General features: G+C 39.1%; 1 protein-coding gene across 1 annotated transcript in view; it reads left to right on the top strand.

Annotated features, from left to right (window-relative positions):
* Positions 1–17,472: 17,472 nt before the first annotated feature.
* LOC311621597 (solute carrier organic anion transporter family member 6A1-like) overlaps positions 17,473–17,952 on the top strand; it is a 79,558-nt gene continuing 79,078 nt past the window's right edge. Inside the window, exon 1 of the mRNA XM_084881794.1 lies at positions 17,473–17,869. Within this exon, the coding sequence (XP_084737920.1) occupies positions 17,500–17,869 (370 nt within the window). The 5' untranslated portion in view covers positions 17,473–17,499. The remainder of the gene's footprint in view (positions 17,870–17,952) is intronic.

Raw genomic sequence — 17,952 nt, 5'->3', positions numbered from 1 at the left:
CCTTTCTCTCTGAAATCAATAACAAGTATATTTTTTAAAATAAAATCTACCTCAATGTGACCAATTAGACTTATAAATCTTATAGGCAAATGACACAGAAGGAATGGTATAATAATTGCAATGGTCTTGAAGGGCAGAAATGTATAATAAAGTTGTAACAGAAGTGTAACAATTCTGACTGATGTTTACTGTAGAAAACAAAAATGCTGACATGAAACTGATGATAGCTGTCAGGTTGCACAAAATGAAGGTAATTTCTCAGAGTAGCTAATCTCCTTTAAAATTTATTTGTGGCTAACTTAACACAAATAAATAATTATTAAATAAAAGCATTTTATTTTAAAAATGGATTTTTAAAGCCTGCAGTTTTATCTGTTTACTAGAGGCCCAGTGCATGAAAATTCATGCACTGGAGGGGGTGTCCCTCAGCCTGATCTGCCCCCTCTCACAGACTGGGAGCCCTCAGGGGTGGAAGGCAACCTGGCAGTCAGTGGGAGGCAAGCATCATCACACCTCATCACTTCTCATCAAGCCTCTGCAGGCCCTGGTTACCTGAGCCTCAGCTGGGAAGCTGCCATACAAGGTTTGCCTGCACCTTGGGCTGGCCCTGAGGGGACTGGGGGACTCTGGAGGCGCTTGGCAAGGCTGGGTTCACCTGAGGGTGGGCCTGGCTTTGTTGTGAGCCTGCCACCAAGGAAGGCCTGAAGGGGGTGGGACTGCCATCTTTGAGGGCAGGACAGTCAATTAACATATTCCCTCCTTATTAGATAGGATAGATAGATTTGATTTATCTTACAGCTATAAATATTATAATTTTAATTATATAATATTTATGAAATGCATTGTGCAAACCACTTCAGAGAAGATTTGATACCTAGGTCATCTCAATTAATACAGGAACCTCATAGCACTGTTAACTAAACTGCATTTGAGGAAATCCATGGAAACATTGTATAGAACTGATAAATAATGGAGTTAGAATAGATTAATGTCTACATTCATGTTTTTAATCACTACAGTAATATAAATGAATTTTGTTTGAGAAATGAAATGATTTCTGTCCTGCAAAAACAAGGAACCCTGAAAGTTACAGTATTATTGCCCCAAAGGATATTAAGTAATATTGTATTTAAATTAGCAATTTTTTGGAAACTAGTCTATCTTGCCGGTTTCCTTATTAATGGGGTGAATAACTTTCTTTGAGTGAGCAATGTTTTTTATTTTTTAAAATAATGCTTTGCCATTAAAGGTTTGTAGGATGCCTTAATATTCCTCAGAAACATCCTAGAAACTCCCGAGGGAATGAACCTAGTAATCGCCTGGGTTTCCAACATCTCTCCCTCCCTGGGTTGGGGAGACAATGACTATGATGAAGAGATTGTGCATTCCTAAAGGAGGAATTCATTCAGGCCCTCCTCCATCTTCACTACCAATCCCCTCAGGCCTTCCCCTGACTCTGCCCTGCTGAAGATCCCCTCCTTTCAGTCAATGGGTTCTACCAATGCAGTGAGGTCAGGGGAAGTGCAAATTCTTCCAAACATTTAAACCAAAACACCTATCAGTCAAACCTTTCTCTGACCAAGATGATCTACTTAAAGCTTAATTATACCGTATTATAATCCCAAAGGAGCCTTGGTTACTTTCCTCAGCTTCACCGAAGAAGCTTTTCTAGGAGGGAGTTGGAGATAGAATCAGATTCAGAATTAAACAATACATATACATATATGTATGCATGTGTATTGTATATATTGTCAGAGTCCTGACAGGGAAACAGAAACCAGAGACCTCTCTACAAATGTGTCAGGAATTGGTTAAACAAGTGGTGGAAAGGCTGAGAAACCAGACATAGCACAGGGAGGCACTCCAGCTATGAGCAGGATCAGACAGTTGCTCCACTCCTATGGCTGCAGGGAAAGAAGGGGAGGGCAGTATTCCTGAAGTTCAAGGGCTGTTAGTAAAAGGTAGACATTGAAATCATGGGGATGATGCAGTTGTTGGCAGAGAAACTGCCAAGGCAGATAGAGAAGAAAGAAATAGTCTGGTTTCTTCTTTCTCACCTTCCCACTGGCCAAACCTATCAGGGAGCAGATGACTACAAAGCCTGGGAACTGCAGCCTGCGGACCCAGTCCTGTGACTAGAACAGAGCAGCAGAAGGGGGAAGAAGGAAATGGGACAATACTGGTGCATTGTGTAGTGGGACCCTGAAGAGGTCAATAGAGGCTAATTTTCTATTTCTTCCAATTTTCAGTTTCATTGGCCTTTAGATTCCTTATCTTGCTACTAGGAAATGTAAAGAAAAGTGTTTTTATTATTTGCTCCAGGACCTTGAATCAGGTCAAAAATTTTCCAAGAATACAAAGGGTTGTTCTGAATTTCTTGAAATTACCTGAATTTGAAGATAGTTAAGTTGGTCAAGCTAAGTAAAGGTCACTCTCTCAACTCCTGCACTTTACTTTAATACCTTTTTCACTCTCTCTTTTGCTTGCTCTCCCAAAGATATTCTTTCTTTAGTTATGACTCATTTCTACACCGCTCAGAAATAGAGACCTTTTACCATTGATTCCACTTCCTCTAATTAAATTGCTATTTTGTTTGGCACATACAAATGGAAACTACTGCGTTTTGTGGTAATACTAATTACTCCCCCTTTTTGCCTTTTAGTTCTGCATAGATTTAAAAAGTAGATTCGGAAGTGAGGTTAAGGAGCAAATATCAATTGTAATGCCGGAAAAGCTAGGTCAAAGAGCACAACAGAAACTAGAAGGTGAAACATACTCCTTGCTTTTCCCATTGAATCAAACTTACATGTTGTCATAGAGTGAACAGATAACTGTAGGCCAGGGTCCTATATGCTCAGTGTCTTCTCTACATTTTCACAACTTGATAAATCAAATTGGAGGACTTTCACAAGGTACACAGAGTGACCAGAAGTTAGCCCCAATGTTTCTTTCTGGAGAATATAAGAGAAGGTATCTCTGTAAAAATGAGATCCCACCAGTCAAATTACTTCCTACATAAAATCTCAATCAATCTACCAAAACTTAATTGTGGGCCACGTTAGCCCCATTCGTTATCAATTTGTATAAAATCAATCCATACCTTAAAAACTTACAAATCATATGTTCTTTTATAAAACAAATTTAAAATCCTGATTAAAAAAGCTTAAATTTAAAAAATCTTTAAAGCTTTACACTTATAGTATGCAATGTTATAAAAGTTGACACAATATATTAACAAATCTACAAATGACAAGTGCTGATGAGGATATGGAGGAAAGCAAACCCTAGTGCATTGCTGGTGGGAATGTAGACTGATACAGTTATGGAAAACAGTATGCCGTTTTCTCAAAGAATTAAATATGGAACTGCCATTTGACCCAGTGATCCCATTTCCAAGAATAATAGTATATCCTAAGAAATTAAAACAACAATCAGAAAGAATGTATATATCCCCATATTCATAGCAGCACAATTTATAATAGCTAAGATCTGGAAATAGCCCAAGTGCCCATTAGTGGATGAATGGATAAGAAAAGCTGTGGTACATTTACACCATTGAATAATATGCAGCAGTATAAAGGAAGGATTTCTTACCCTTTGAGACAGCATAGAGGGAACTGAAGAGTATTATGCTAAGCAAAATAAGCCAGTCAGAGAAAGGCAAGTATCACATGATCTCACTCATAGTGAACAAAATAAATTGATAAATAAAATAGACCCAGAGACATAGAAGCATGGAACAGATCATAGAATCTCAGAGGGAAGGTGGGTGTGGGTGGGAAGAGATCAACCAAAGAACTTGCATACATATATGCATAAACCATGGACACGGACAATAGGGTGGGGTGGGCTAGAAGTGGTCAATGGAGGGAAAAGAGAAACATATATAATACTTTCAACAAAAAGATATAATTTTTTTAAAAAAATTAACACAAAATAAGAAAAATATATTGTTGTACACTGAATATAATCAATAACTCTAATTCAACTTTAAGAGTATCAGAGCATGATTAGAAGCATCAAAGCATTTTGTGGTTGAAAATAATTGAAAGTATTTTCCTGAAAGGAAAGGTGCGTAACAATGTAACAGAATGTGAAGTCTATTTTAAGTCTAAATCCATTTCTTTTAAATTTAATATTTTAAAAGGTGAAAGTATATGTCCACAAGATGGCAGCAAATGAAAACTCCAAAAAGGCAATATATTATTCTACCTAAAGTCAAAAATTGACAAATTGTTTTCATATGGTATAGCCATAATGTCTACTTTGATATTCATAGGATTACTTACATTTTTTATTTTTAAATCCAAATTTAATTTTCAACTACAGATATAGTATTATATTATATTCAGGTGTATAACATAGTGATTAAATATTTATATACCTTACAAAGTGATCACTTTCATAAATCCAGTATCCATATGATACCATACATGTTTATTACAATATTGTTGACTATATTACATATGCTGTACTTTATATCTTCGTGACTATTTAATAACTGGCAATTTGTACTTCTTAATGCCTTTCACCTTTTCCATCCATCCCCCACCAGATAGGATGATTTAAGGTAATAGTGAATCTTTAAAAATTCTCTGAATCTTAGACCTTCCTATAAAAGTTGCCACCTGGTAGTATCCAGATAGTACACACCCAGGGCCCATTACCTGAGAATTGGCAGCTTTCTCGGGAACAGGTAGGATAGCGGATTTGGCTTCCTGGAGAATTTTTGGCACACCATAGGAACGTCCACCAACAAGCATCACAGTCACCAGTTCCAAGGTGAAATTAGAGCCCAGTGATAGGAAGACCTATAAACAGTATCCATGACTTTAAGTATTAAAAAATAATTTTCGGAGAAAAATACTGACATTGGCATAGTCATTAGCACATGATCTCAAGATACGTTTATATGTTTTTGACATACAATCTATGCCCTTTTCTTCATGTTATAAAACAAATCACTGTTATGAAGACTGTGGGGTGAAGAGTGATAGTAAGCCTATATAATAAAGATGTAATATGCAAATTGACCATCACGCCCTCAACAAGATGACTGCCTATGACCAGGCTGGCAGGGGGAATAGTGAGGGATGACCAAACAACTGAACAAGTAGGCTGTGTGGGGCAACAAGGCCAGCAGGGGGGTTAGTGAGGGACAACCAAATGACTGAACATGCAGGCTGCATGGGGCAACCAGGCCAGTGGAGGGACCGTGAGGAGCAACCAGGCCAGCAGTGGGGGTGGGGAGGCAGTTGGGGTCAACCAGGCTGGCAGGGGGTGCCATTGGGAGAGATAAGGCTGGCAGGAAGAGCACTGAGGGTTGACTAGGCTGGCAGTGGGGAGGGGGGGCAGTTGGGGGTGACCAGGCCAGCAGGGGACAGTTAGAAGTGACCAGGCCAGCAAGGAGTGGGAAGTTGGGGGCGACCTGGCCAGCAGTGGGGGGCAGTTAGGGGTGATAAGGCCGGCACTCAGAGGCAGTGAGGGCTGATCAGACGGGGGGGGGGGGAGGGGGGCGGCAGTGGCGGGGGTAGTTAGGGGTGACCTGGTAGGCAGGCAGGTGAGCAATTAGGAGCCAGCAGTATAGAATTGTGAGAGGAGCCCTGAATTGGAGAGGGTGCAGATTTGGCTGAGGGGACCTCCCCCCAACCCTCGTGTATAAATTCTGCGCACTGGGCCTCTAGTAGAGTATATAAAACACAAATGTGCAAATTCTCCATGTGTTCCCAAGTGGTCTCAAGAATAAGACTCACAAGAAGTACTATTAGTGATAGAATCATGTGCTACAGGAATGGAAAGAACCACAGGTGAATAGTGTCAGCTCCTAAAACCAGAAATACCTCTTCATTGATAGTAACGAATAATCCATATTTACTCAAAAGGAATAATGATTTAGGTGCACTTATTTGAATATTTGACAAATAATTACCAATGCCCTGTATTAAGTATCAATTTTCAAAGTTTTAGAATCCAACAAAATAGAGGAAATCTTGAATTTTAAAATTGATGTTTCTTTTTAACTATACAATACATTTCCCCACATAAATAGTTGATAATGGATCAGGCAAGTTACCACATTACCTGGAATATTGCTAAAAAATTTCGTACATTTTTATTGAATGTATAGATAACCATTTCTGTGAGTTCCATTCTTCTTTTAAAGATAATGTTTTCAAACATACATCACACCCTCCAAATGTGCAAAATATGTACCATAGTGATTTCAGATGTTGCGCAACACGAGGGGAACAGATGTCTCGTTCATTCAATCAATCTTCATTTTTGTCAAAATGGCATTCACTGACCATGAATCATAGGCCAATTGCTAAGGAAACAGAAATAAATCACAGTGCCCTGCCTTCACTCACTTGTTTCCCACAGCTCTTCTAAAAGTATGCCCCCTCTATCCCAAGCAGTTCACTGGCTGGGCAGCTAAGGATTTTTTTGTTCCTATTTCCTAAAGAATGGGGGTAGGCTCCCAATCATTTGTGCCTCCCCACCCTGCTGCTCTGTTCACAAGCTCAGCCAGCACACACATGCTTGTACCCGCAGCCAGTCCCCAGGGCACAGTCATTGAACGTTGAAGTTGAACAGCAGTAACAGCAAAGTTGAGGAAAAGCTTGTGTACTACCGGAGGAAAGCAGGGGGCTTCATCTGGAAGGACTTTGAAGGTTACTAGGAGGGGGCACATTCTCCAGCATGCCCTGCCATTTCCCTGTTCTAGGGATGCATTACCAATACTATTCTACATGGTCCCCACCATGCTTGATCGCATCTGGCCTCCAGTGGAAGGACTGTACAGCTCCGTAACATCCTGTACACATCTCACACACCACTAGCCCACGCTTTCATAACTGCGGGTAATGGCCTTCTGCACTAGACAAGGAGCATCAGGACCACAGGGATCGTGTCTTTGTCACCTCTGTACTGGCAGTGCTTATGGCAATGGCTGGCACAGGGAGAACACTCAACAAATGTTTGAAGAGATGACTCAACCACAAGTGTAAAATTCTCGCATTCTAGCTTAAATAGTTTTAAACTTAGACGTGTTTCTTGATCATGCCAATGGGTCTTATCATCAGGATGCACCTCATAAAAGAAGTCTATTGTTAACCAGGGGAGGCAGCAGTTTAAACTCCCAGGCCCTGATGGTAAATCAGCACCAAGGGTCTTCTAGTTTCAGAGCCTAATGGAAACTTTCTGTGTTCTTAAACCTACTGCCCTGCTCTATGGCTGACCTGTCTGATGTCTTCATTTTTACAGGGAGGACGGTATATAATTCAGTAATTAGTATCTTACAGACTCCAGAGAGCAATGCATTATATCCAGGGTGTGAAGGAAGAAGGGACCACAGAAAAAATCATGCCCTGAGTTTATGTGTGCCACACCCTGCCCCACACCTTGGACGACACAGCAACCCCTAACATAATCTACGTCTAATCCTACACCACATTCCTGAAATGTGAGAGAAAGAAGAAGCCTATGCAATTTTAAATATGTAAATAAAAGATGTTAAAGTAAAGAAACAAAAGGAAGCTTTCACATGCTCATAAGTTAGTCAACTTTTGTTGGCTCTCTTTTAAAAATAGAATGATTAAAATAGGTTTTTCCCAGGATTATTTCAATCTACTTACCCTCTGGGACAGCCTTTCCCAACAATGAGATCATTAATCCCCAGTGCCATAAGGCATCCCATGTATGAATAAATTAACTTATCTCCTATGCATATAGAATGATACTAGCTATATACTACCATCCTCACAAGGAGTAAGACAGAGTTACTCGCATCACTTTCTGTAATTCAAACTGAGAAAGGCTGCTGAAGTACCTACAGGACTCAGAGGAAATACACATTCTTTTCACTCGAATCCCAAACATCTGCCAGAGCTGTCTACCGCCTTCGCTAGTTTTTACCATCACAGACAGTCAGAGCCACTTCCACACAGATGCACAAGGAGAGAAGCAGATACCAGTCCCTGTGTTCATGCAGGCCCTCCAAACACCAAGGGGCACAGGCCAGTCCCACAGAAAGCCTAAATTTCTCCCCTTCAACAAGTATCCTGTGTGTTTATGTACGTGTGTGTATGTCTGTATGTGTGTGTGGGCACGTGCGTGTATATTGAGGTGTATATGTATATCAATTGAAATGATTTCTGGAGTTTTGCAAGGATTAAATAAATGCCTGCTACTATCTAGACAAAAATATTTCATCTCCAAATTGAAATATACTTACTCACTTATAATCTGTGAATACTTCACTCTTTGTATTACCCAATAATCACTATACATTTTCCAAGGCATTTTTCATTTAATTTCCAAATAAGATTTAATCTGATCCTGAGGTAAGTCAAGGAGCTTGATTGGAATGACCAGGAAATCAAGAAAGACTACAAACCTGGCTCTTTATTGGCACCGTGTCCACTTGAGAGCTGGCACCATCTCGGACCACCAGCTGCCTCTCTGCATTCTCTGTAACAACTGGCTGCTCCTTGTGATCAGGGTCAGAACATGTAAAAGACTTACTCCAGATCACATTAACAACTAAGCAGAAGAGCTGGATCCAAGCTCTATGTCTTATTCACTCTACAGCATGCTTCCTTCATGCTCCCCCCCATTTTATTTTCCTCTGGTTTTAAAATTATTTAGCATTTATCCAGTGGGTTAGACTTCAAATCTCAATAAATTAATCTCAGTATACTTTCCTCTTGGGACACCAAAAAACGAAGTTAAATAAAAAGCCTGTAATCATTGAAAAAGTAGTACTTACAGCACCCTCATTTAAAATATAAATATATATATATATATATATATATATATATATATATATATATATATATATATATATATATATATATTTTGCAGTAGATTGTAGCCATTTTAGCCTAGAACTTTCAGATCTTGCTTTTTTTTTAGTGTGGAATATGTAATTCTTGACAACATAATTACAGGAAGCATAATATTGGAAGCTGTAGCAAAAGTAACTACTCTTCAAGCAGTGAGGAAGCAAGCATAATTTACCGGTCCAAGTAAGCAAACAAGGACAATTCACTAAAGGCACACAGTTCTATATCCCTTATTGTTGGGGTCATCCTCATATTAAACTATATTAATGTGTACCATTGTGTTGTTTAGCTGCTTTATTGGCTCATTTGTTAAAGAGAATTGCATGAATTATCCTCCATAAGTTACTTTAGTGAGTAGTTCTTCCTACATACATGTTTAGCTGAAATTGATATGTGGAGGGTATTTAACAGGATCTCTTACACATTTATTGTTTAATTAAAACTGATGTCTCAATATTTCTAAAGCTCTTTGAATCTATAGTAGTATAGATATTAAAATCACTTTGCGTTTTCTAGAAGTTAACAAGTAACTATTATGTAAAATTTCAATATAGGCATTGAAATATAGCTACCAATTGAAACACTCCCTGATAAATTTGATCTGTCTTTCAGGAAAATACTCTACATATGATCTTCAATTCAGTATTATCAGGGCAAAAACTGAAAACAAGCCAATACCATCAATATGGAAATGGTTAAATAAATTAGAGTTAATTCATTCAATGGAATTCAATACAGACATTGTTTCTTCATATAAAAATAGCCCACATGGATTGCTGAATGTGATGTTAGCTAAGGTAAAATGTGCAAGGCAAACAAAGATCCACTATTTCCTTTTAAATATTTAGACTGCAATTCTTATAGCTGGATGGCAACATCCTGTATTATATAAGAAAAATCCTGTGGTGAGACATTTCTCCACTTGAATAAATGCTAATATTTAAAGAGACACAACTAAGTTATTAAACTTGGCTTTAAAAATTTTATTATAGAAATGGGGAAAACATAATTTTATAGTAAGATGTAAAAGATATGGAGGCACACTCTCCCTTCTGGAGCACTTCCTATGCCATGCCTTTCCCTTGCCCTCTTCTCTCTCAGGGTCCCCAAGGGGAGCAACGGGCAGCAGCGGCTCATCTCTGGCTAACCTCCTGAACCTGTCCCCAAGGTCCCCTTTTCTCAGGCTTCTCAGTGAGCCAAAGCAGCCCAGCCTAGACTCTCCTGTTGCTTCTTCTACCTTAAGCCCTTCCTTGTTTCATAGTCCTCAGCTTTAATAAACATACTCTTAAAAAAAAAAAAAGATATATGACACCAAGGCATCAGTTAAGTAATTAATAGCTAAAAGAATTCTTAATTCTGTGATTTAGCAAATTTTAGCCCCCAAATAATATATATTTAACTTTTTAGAACTAATACGAATTTCTGTAATTAATTGCATACTTGTTATGGTAGCCACCATATGGCTACAAATGTGGCTATTGTGTGCTTGAAATGTGAACAGACCAGAGAATCTGAAACAATGAGTAAAATGTTAAATATCCACTATGATGATTGATAGAGAGTAAGTACACAACAAATCGCATTTTTCTTTTTCACTTCCTTTTTTTTTTTTTTTTTCCAATTTTAAAAATCCAACAAGTTATCCTAGATTCTAGAAATGGAGAGATACAATAACAAAGCAGTTTACCTTCTAGGATCTTAGTGTTGTAAATAATGAACTCTATTTTCAACTAGAAATGTAAACAGTAAACATTGGAGAAAATAATTGTGGTTATTTTGTTGATATATTTTTTATTTATAATATAAATTATTTATAGTTTTTATTTTAAAATTTATTTTTACATAAAAATTATATTTTTGTATTTTTAATTCACTTTCATTTATATTGTCACCTTCATAACAACCATATAAAATAGGGTAGGGAGAACCTCCATTTTATAAATAAGGATTCTTTAGTTGAAAGAGTTTAAGTGACTTGCCCAAGACATTTAGTTAATAAACTAGAGGACCATTGCGTGAAGATTCATACAATAAGCCTTCCTTCCCCTGGATGCTGGCACTGGTTTTCCTCTGGCACCAGTTTTCCTCTGGCACCCAGGACCCAGGCCTTAACTCTGGCTGCAGAGGAGAAGCCACACCTCTCCAGGCTTCAGTCTTCAGTCTTCAGTCTTCTTCAGTCTTTAGTCTTCAGTCTTCAGTCTTCACTCTGCACCTGTGTATGCAAATTAACCAACATCTTTGGTGGGTTAATTTACATACTCATGATTGGCTGGTGGATGTCATGGAGTTATTGTCAATTTGCATATTTCTCTTTTATTAGTGTAGATCAAGAGGTAAATCTTGAGCTTGGTCTCAGATTACAAAGGAGGTACATTTTTTATTTATAATAACTCTACTAGGTTGAATAAATTATTTGAATACAATGTATATATTTAGTTGAAGCACATATTATCTTTATTTAAAGATTTTGACATTTATTTACTATTATGCAATCCAGTTCAAGATTTGAAGGGGATGAAAAACAGACTGTTTTGCTTTTAAATGTTTCTTTAATTAGTTTTAAATTTATAAGTTACACTTAATTTATTATGCAATAAAAGTTGTGAAAAAAATTACACAAAAACATGAAATAGACTTTTGCCCAAATGTACAATTCTCTGTACTAACTCATGAACAGGTTTCCTTTTTTAAAACTTATGTTTGTAAGCCAAGACTCTATAATAAAAATATGTTCTTAATCATAGAGAAAGTGCTTCCAAATCACTAGCTAAAAATCCTTCTCTCTCAAGAGAAACCAGTTTTACTTGCATGGTAACTACTGTTAATGTTCTGTTTGAATGGCTCTAACTGGTGATATTTATTTTTATAATATAAATATCAAGCTACTAAATTATTAACTTCAAGTGAGTTGAGGCATAAGGAAATGATTATCCTTGTTTTAATTGACTTTGGGAACTTAAACCTTGAAACTTTTCAATCCTGCATCAATACTTGGATGTATATCAGTATGTGTTCCATTATCTAGGCCATCAGACATCTGGTGAATACTTATCTTGGACTACCAATCCAGGGGCTGTGAATACAGAACTGATTCTTCTCAAGAATATTCTTTTTACTATAAAAATTCTCAGATTTTTCTTTTTCCTTTGAAACACTCTCAGTATTGCTTAGACGAGTTTCTAGTTTGCAAACCCTAAGACCCTTGAATAAATCCTTGTCATTTATTTATAGCCATAGTCTCCTGACTCTTTTTGAGTATGTTCAATCAACATCATTATGACACATTTGAAATCACAAGATAGTTTTTTGGAATCAAATGCAAAATATCAGGAAATGATCAGATGTTTCATGAAAAAAAAAGTAGAAGTACAAAAATACCTTAATTTAAAACTGTAATTATACAACTTTGAAAAAGTTATGAAGGATGGAAAATAAAATGGTATCTATTCTCAAAATAAGGAAAGAAGAGAAAGGTCTCAAAACACTTTGAACCAAAAATGAGATATTTGTGTTTAAATTTTAGTTTAGCCCGGTCAGCATGGCTCAGAGGTTGTCAACCTATGAGCCAGAGATCATGTTTCAATTCCCAGTCAAGGTACATGCCTGGATTGTGGGCTCATTCCCCATTTTGAGGTGTGTAGGAGGCAACTAATCAATGATTCTCTCTCATCGCTGATGTTTCTATCTCTCCCTTTCCCTTCCTCTCTGAAATCAATGAAAATATATTTTTTTAATTTTAAATTGTTCTTTTGAAGAATTCACTTCTGTGACTAGCCTATATCTATGTTATTCCTTTTGCTAGAGAGAGAATGGGAAAAGCTCCTTAACAAAATATCTATCTGGGAATTTCTATATAATAAAGATAAATTTAACATCTCTGAAAGTAATCTGCATAGCCATTGAATTTTTCTTGATCTTCTAGAGCTTAATTGCTAGAGCACCCTCCAAGGATTATTATTGTCAAATGAAACATTATCCTGCAAAGGCAGAGGGAAGAAGAAAGGGAAGAAAAGAGGGAGGGGAAACTTGGCAGCATCTTGGGGAATTTAAAAAATTTAAAAAATCATAATTCTTGGATCTCACAAACCAGAGATTCTGGATTAATTGATCTGGAATGTGACCTGGTATTGAGATTTTTATAAGCATCAAAAATATTTTAAATATGAAATCAAGGTTATGTATTTATGGTTTATCTGGTGAACTAAAGGAGACTGTAGAACTGTTGGAAATTTACTAAGGTTTATAAGGTCCCAATCCATTATGAGCCAACAAAATATTTAATATCTCATTAATATTTATTAGTAAATATCATTCCCAATACATGCAATGGACCAAGAAAGGATGAAATCAAAGGCCAAATTGGCAGTCAGTATTTCACCAGTAATGTTTGTCAAAAATGAGCTCCCACTTATGATTTATTTTGTATAAGTTCTCAACTACTAACCATTTCTACACTAACATTGGCCAGTTATTATTACTTTCTGAGGAAAGAGGTAAAGGAAAGAAAAGAATACAGCACTGAAGGGAATTTGAAGAGCAGGAGAATTAACTATAACTGTTTAAAAAGTTGAATATTAAAATATATCTGATTGCCTCATAACACAAATTGTGATTTATTAAACATCTGTCCTGCCACTTGCACTGTGCTAGAAGCCTTTCTTGACATCATAGAGCCTGCATTATTTCCATAATACTTTAGTTTTGTCACCACAGCTAATATTTACACTAATAATGTATCAACAAATATTTGAAGTGTTTCTCCAACATATTAAATTTCCTTTCAGCATCTTATAATTATTCACTTATTCCCACTAGATGTTTAATAAAGGTCTGTCTACCTGCCAAGAACAACACTGGCAAAAACTTTGAGAGATAGGAAGTTAAAAATGAATAATCCTATATAATAAAAGGCTAATTTGCAAATAGACTAAATGGAGGAACAAGCAAACAACCAGTTGCTATGATATGCGCTGACCACCAGGGGAACTTGCAGAACATGGAGGGCATTGGCAGCAGGCAACAGAGCATGGAACATGGTGGGCATTGGCTGTGATGGGATGGGGGAGCAGGTGAGCGGGGGGAAGAGGGGAGAGGGGGAGGATGGCAGACCAAGGTGGGGTGCCGTTCAACCTCTGTTGATTATTGAAAATCCTTTGCTCCCATGCACCACTGTCCCGCCCAGCACTCGCACCTGCTGTTAGCACTGGCCCCACTCACACCTGCTGCTGGCGCTGGTGCTGCTTCTCATATTTGCTGCCGGTGTCCAGTGCCAGCCCCAGCCCTGATCGCTTGATGCCATCAGCGGGTGGGAGCAGCAGCTGCCATCCCTGATGGTCCCTCAGGGCTTCTCCACCTCCCCCTGCTCCTGAGGAATGATTGGGGCTGGCAGCCACCTCTCATACACACTGCCAGCTCCTGGAACTGGTCATGATTGCTTGGCGCTGTCAACAGGTGCAAGCAGCAGCTGCCAGCCCCGATCACCCCTGAGGGCTTCTCCATCTCCCGCTGCTCCTGAGGGGCAATTGGGGCAGAAGCCACTGATGGCACCCACTGATGGTGGCGCCATCTCTGCTCACACCTGCTGCTGGTGCCAGCCCCAATCACTGAGTTCTATCAGTGGGTACAAGCGAGGCCAGCACCATTAGCTCATAGGAGCAGAGGCAGGAGGGGGCTGCTGTCAGACAGGAGACTGGGAGCTGCAGCAGGAGGGGCTGGATTGGGGTGGGGAGGTGGGCCGAGACCCATCCCTGTGCCCACCACAGCCTCACAGCCCACAGTTCAAGGTGCAAAAATTTGTGCACTGGGCCCTAGTTTTTTAATAAAATAGGCAAAGAAAACACTATGAGTTTAAAAATTATGATTTAAAAATACTAACTTAGTTCTCATAACCTAAAACCTAAAAGGGAATTGTGTCTAATACTGAGTTGCAGTAGTTTCAAATCTACAGAGCATCAATTAGTTTGTTGAATCATTTGATTAAGAAACCCTTAGAGAAATAAAAATATTCTAGGCTTGTGCTTTTCATTTATGATTTCCTTTGTTGTAAGTTTTTAACTAATAATTATCTATAAAGTAACACTGGCTAGTTATTGTTACAGTAAGTGTGTGTATTTCAATCACACACACACACACATGCACATAAATATACAAACATACACATTAGTACTGTATATCTGTGTACTGAATCACAGTGTAAAATATATTTTATTGTAGGTGTGTTTAAAAATTTTAATATACTAGACTAGGGGAAATTATGTACTCTCCTATGTGCAAGAACAGAATTTCATTGAGTTATTAAAGTGAAATATTTACATGTAAACAGCTTCATTCTACATTCAATTATCTTTATAGCTTGGAAATATTAGGAATATAATGGTGAGAATTCTTGGATTTATTTTCTTTTTACTACTCACGCAAGAACATGATTTTTATTTTTATTTTGGTGAGAGAGGAAGGGAGAGGGAGACAAGTCAATGTGAAAAAGAAACATAGTTCAGTTGCCTCGGGCACACACTCCAGCTGGGGATTGAACCCAAAACCTGGGTAAGCCTCTTGACCTGGGATCAACTGGGGGCTTTTTGGTGCACAGGACAACACTCATCCAACTGAGCTATCACGGCCAGGGCACCAAATGCATTCTTTATGAAGGAGCGTGTTCGTGCCCTGTCACATGGCAAAGACTCCCCTTGTTTCTGACGTTTCTAGGGTTTCTAAACCATATGCTAGACCTCACTGTGCCTTTAAGAATTCATTACAATTTCAGTAGTTTCCTTCATATATATATATATATATATATATATATATATATATATATGTATATATATATATGTATATGTATATATGTATATATATGTATGTATATATAATTTTTTAAAATTCTTTATTGTCTAAAGTATTACACGAGTCTCCTTTTTCCCTCCATTGACCTCCTGCCGCCACCCATACCCCAAGCACAAGCCCTCACCGCCCTAATGCCTGTGTTTATAATTGCTACCTCCTCCCATTCTCTGCCAAAGGTGGAAGTGTTCATGTGTCCCATCCTTTTTCTGAGGGGTTTGTTAGCCTTTGGAACCAATTTACCTTGTTGCTTTGGGAATATAGCTCTTCTATGGGCAGAAAAGGTGACAGTATTTTATATTACTCAGCTTTTTCTCCTTTTCTTTTTGATTACGTTTGTTAACGTGGGGGTAATATTCTACGTGGCTCTCTATATTCTGAGTGGAAGCAAAAATCCTAGTACCATTTATTTTGAACAAAGCAGGCTTTCCCCCTCTGCTCTCAGACCGTGCCCAGTCTGGTACCAAAGCACAAGAATAAGAGTGCCCCTACTTTTCGACCTCCAAGGAATCCTGTTTCCTTTATGCTTATTGATGTTATGAAGTGACATGGAGGGCATCCTAGCTAAGTAGGAAAGGCAGATGAAAATTAAGGCACTGTTTCTTCTTAAGTAGTGGCCAATATTTGACAGACCAGGTCTCTTAGTATAGGTGGGATTACATTTTCACTCACTGTTGGGCACAGAGCTCTGTTGAGGCAAGTTCAGGCCTCAGGTCAGGGGTGGGATCTGTGGAACCCTTCTGCCTAGCTCTTCTTAGTGATTTCTGTCCCCCCTCTCCTTTACCTGCTTTCGCCCTCCCCCCCCCCCCCACACACACACACACACCCTCAGTTAACCAGCTCCAGCACTTTCTAGCAGCACAAAAACTTGTTGAAGAGCTGGATTTTTAAAAAAGTTTAATTATTTTTTTTTAACACGGTATCCATGGGAGGGAAATAGTTTCAGTTTTCCTGGGAAGTCACCCTTCCCACATACACGGCCTGAATAACATACTTTGCCTTTGCTGAAGAAAAGAAAACCAGTTAGAAGTTTCATCTTCATATAAACATTTCATGTCCCGTAACTGTTCTCCTACCGTCTTTATTTTCAGTTAAGATGTTTGCACCTGGGAAAGTAAATTACACTCGAGGTCTGATCCCCTTATTTAGGGAGGAAAATAATAATCCTTTCTCTTCTTGGCTAGAAATAGAGTTTCTAGGACAATAATTTTTGTGTGTAAAATTATTAATTTTGCAATAATTTGTATGTGTAAAATTACTTAGGAGCATTCACTGGGACACTGTTTTATGATCTTTGCTGGTTTCTCCAAATGTGGTAGAAGTGTTTTTTTCATGTCTTCTGATTTCTCCTCCAACAATTCTTAGGTCCTTCCTTTCTAGAGAGATTATCCAATTGGGAAAACACCACAGTACAAGAAATCTCGGGGTGGGAGGCGAGGAGGGGTGTTGGGGGACAGTTCCTCTGTCCCATCACTGCACATTTCTCTTTCCTTACTTCCTAAAAACACTTCTGTTAGAGTTACTGGAGAGTCCTGTGTATGTTAGTTATCAGGGTCCAGTCGTTAAATAAATAAATAAATAAATAAATAAATAAATAAATAAATAAATTCTTTCTCTCTGCCCCTCTCCCACGTGGAAGCCAAGAGGAAATAACCTTGGATGGTCTCTCAGGGCAACTGTCAACGGAGCTCTGGCAGGGACGTTTGCCTCCCGCCAAGAAAGAACGTACCCCCCCCCCCCTTCCCTCGGGCAGGCGCCCGTTCCCTGGCGTCCACTCCCGCGGGCGGTCAGTTGGAGCGGGCGGAGCAGGCGCTGGGCCATGGGGAGCCACAGGCCGCCCGGCCCGAAGGCGGCCGCCCAGCCCCAGCGGCAGGGCCCCCGCCTCAGCCCACAGACTGAGGAAGAGGAGCCCCAGGCTGTGCAGTCTCAGGTCCTGCCCGCTGAGCCTGCGGACAGCACAGCGGGAAAAGCCTGGAATGTGGATGTTGTTTCAAATAGCTTGATCAAGTTCCACAATTTCCAAAAACTGAAAAGAAGCAAGGCTAGGGCCATAGCCCCCATGACCAAGAAGCCGGAAGAAACTGGGGAGGAATACTGTGGCTTGTGCTATATAGGTGTTACCTGTTGTCAGCGTTTTAATAACCTCCACTGCTTACTGTTTTTCTTCTACGTGCTGGTGCTGTCCCAGGGTGAGCCTGGGCTGGGGGCCAGGGGAGGGAGGGGGCAGTAGGGGGCGCTCAGTGTTGTCTGAGTGGGGGAGGCAGGAGAGGGG

This window comes from Pipistrellus hanaki (assembly GCF_964339955.1).
Source record: "Pipistrellus hanaki genome assembly, chromosome: 4".
In the NCBI taxonomy this organism is placed as follows: domain Eukaryota; kingdom Metazoa; phylum Chordata; class Mammalia; order Chiroptera; family Vespertilionidae; genus Pipistrellus; species Pipistrellus hanaki.
Note: the sequence above shows the minus strand (reverse complement) of the source record. Positions and strands in the feature narration are given on the sequence as shown.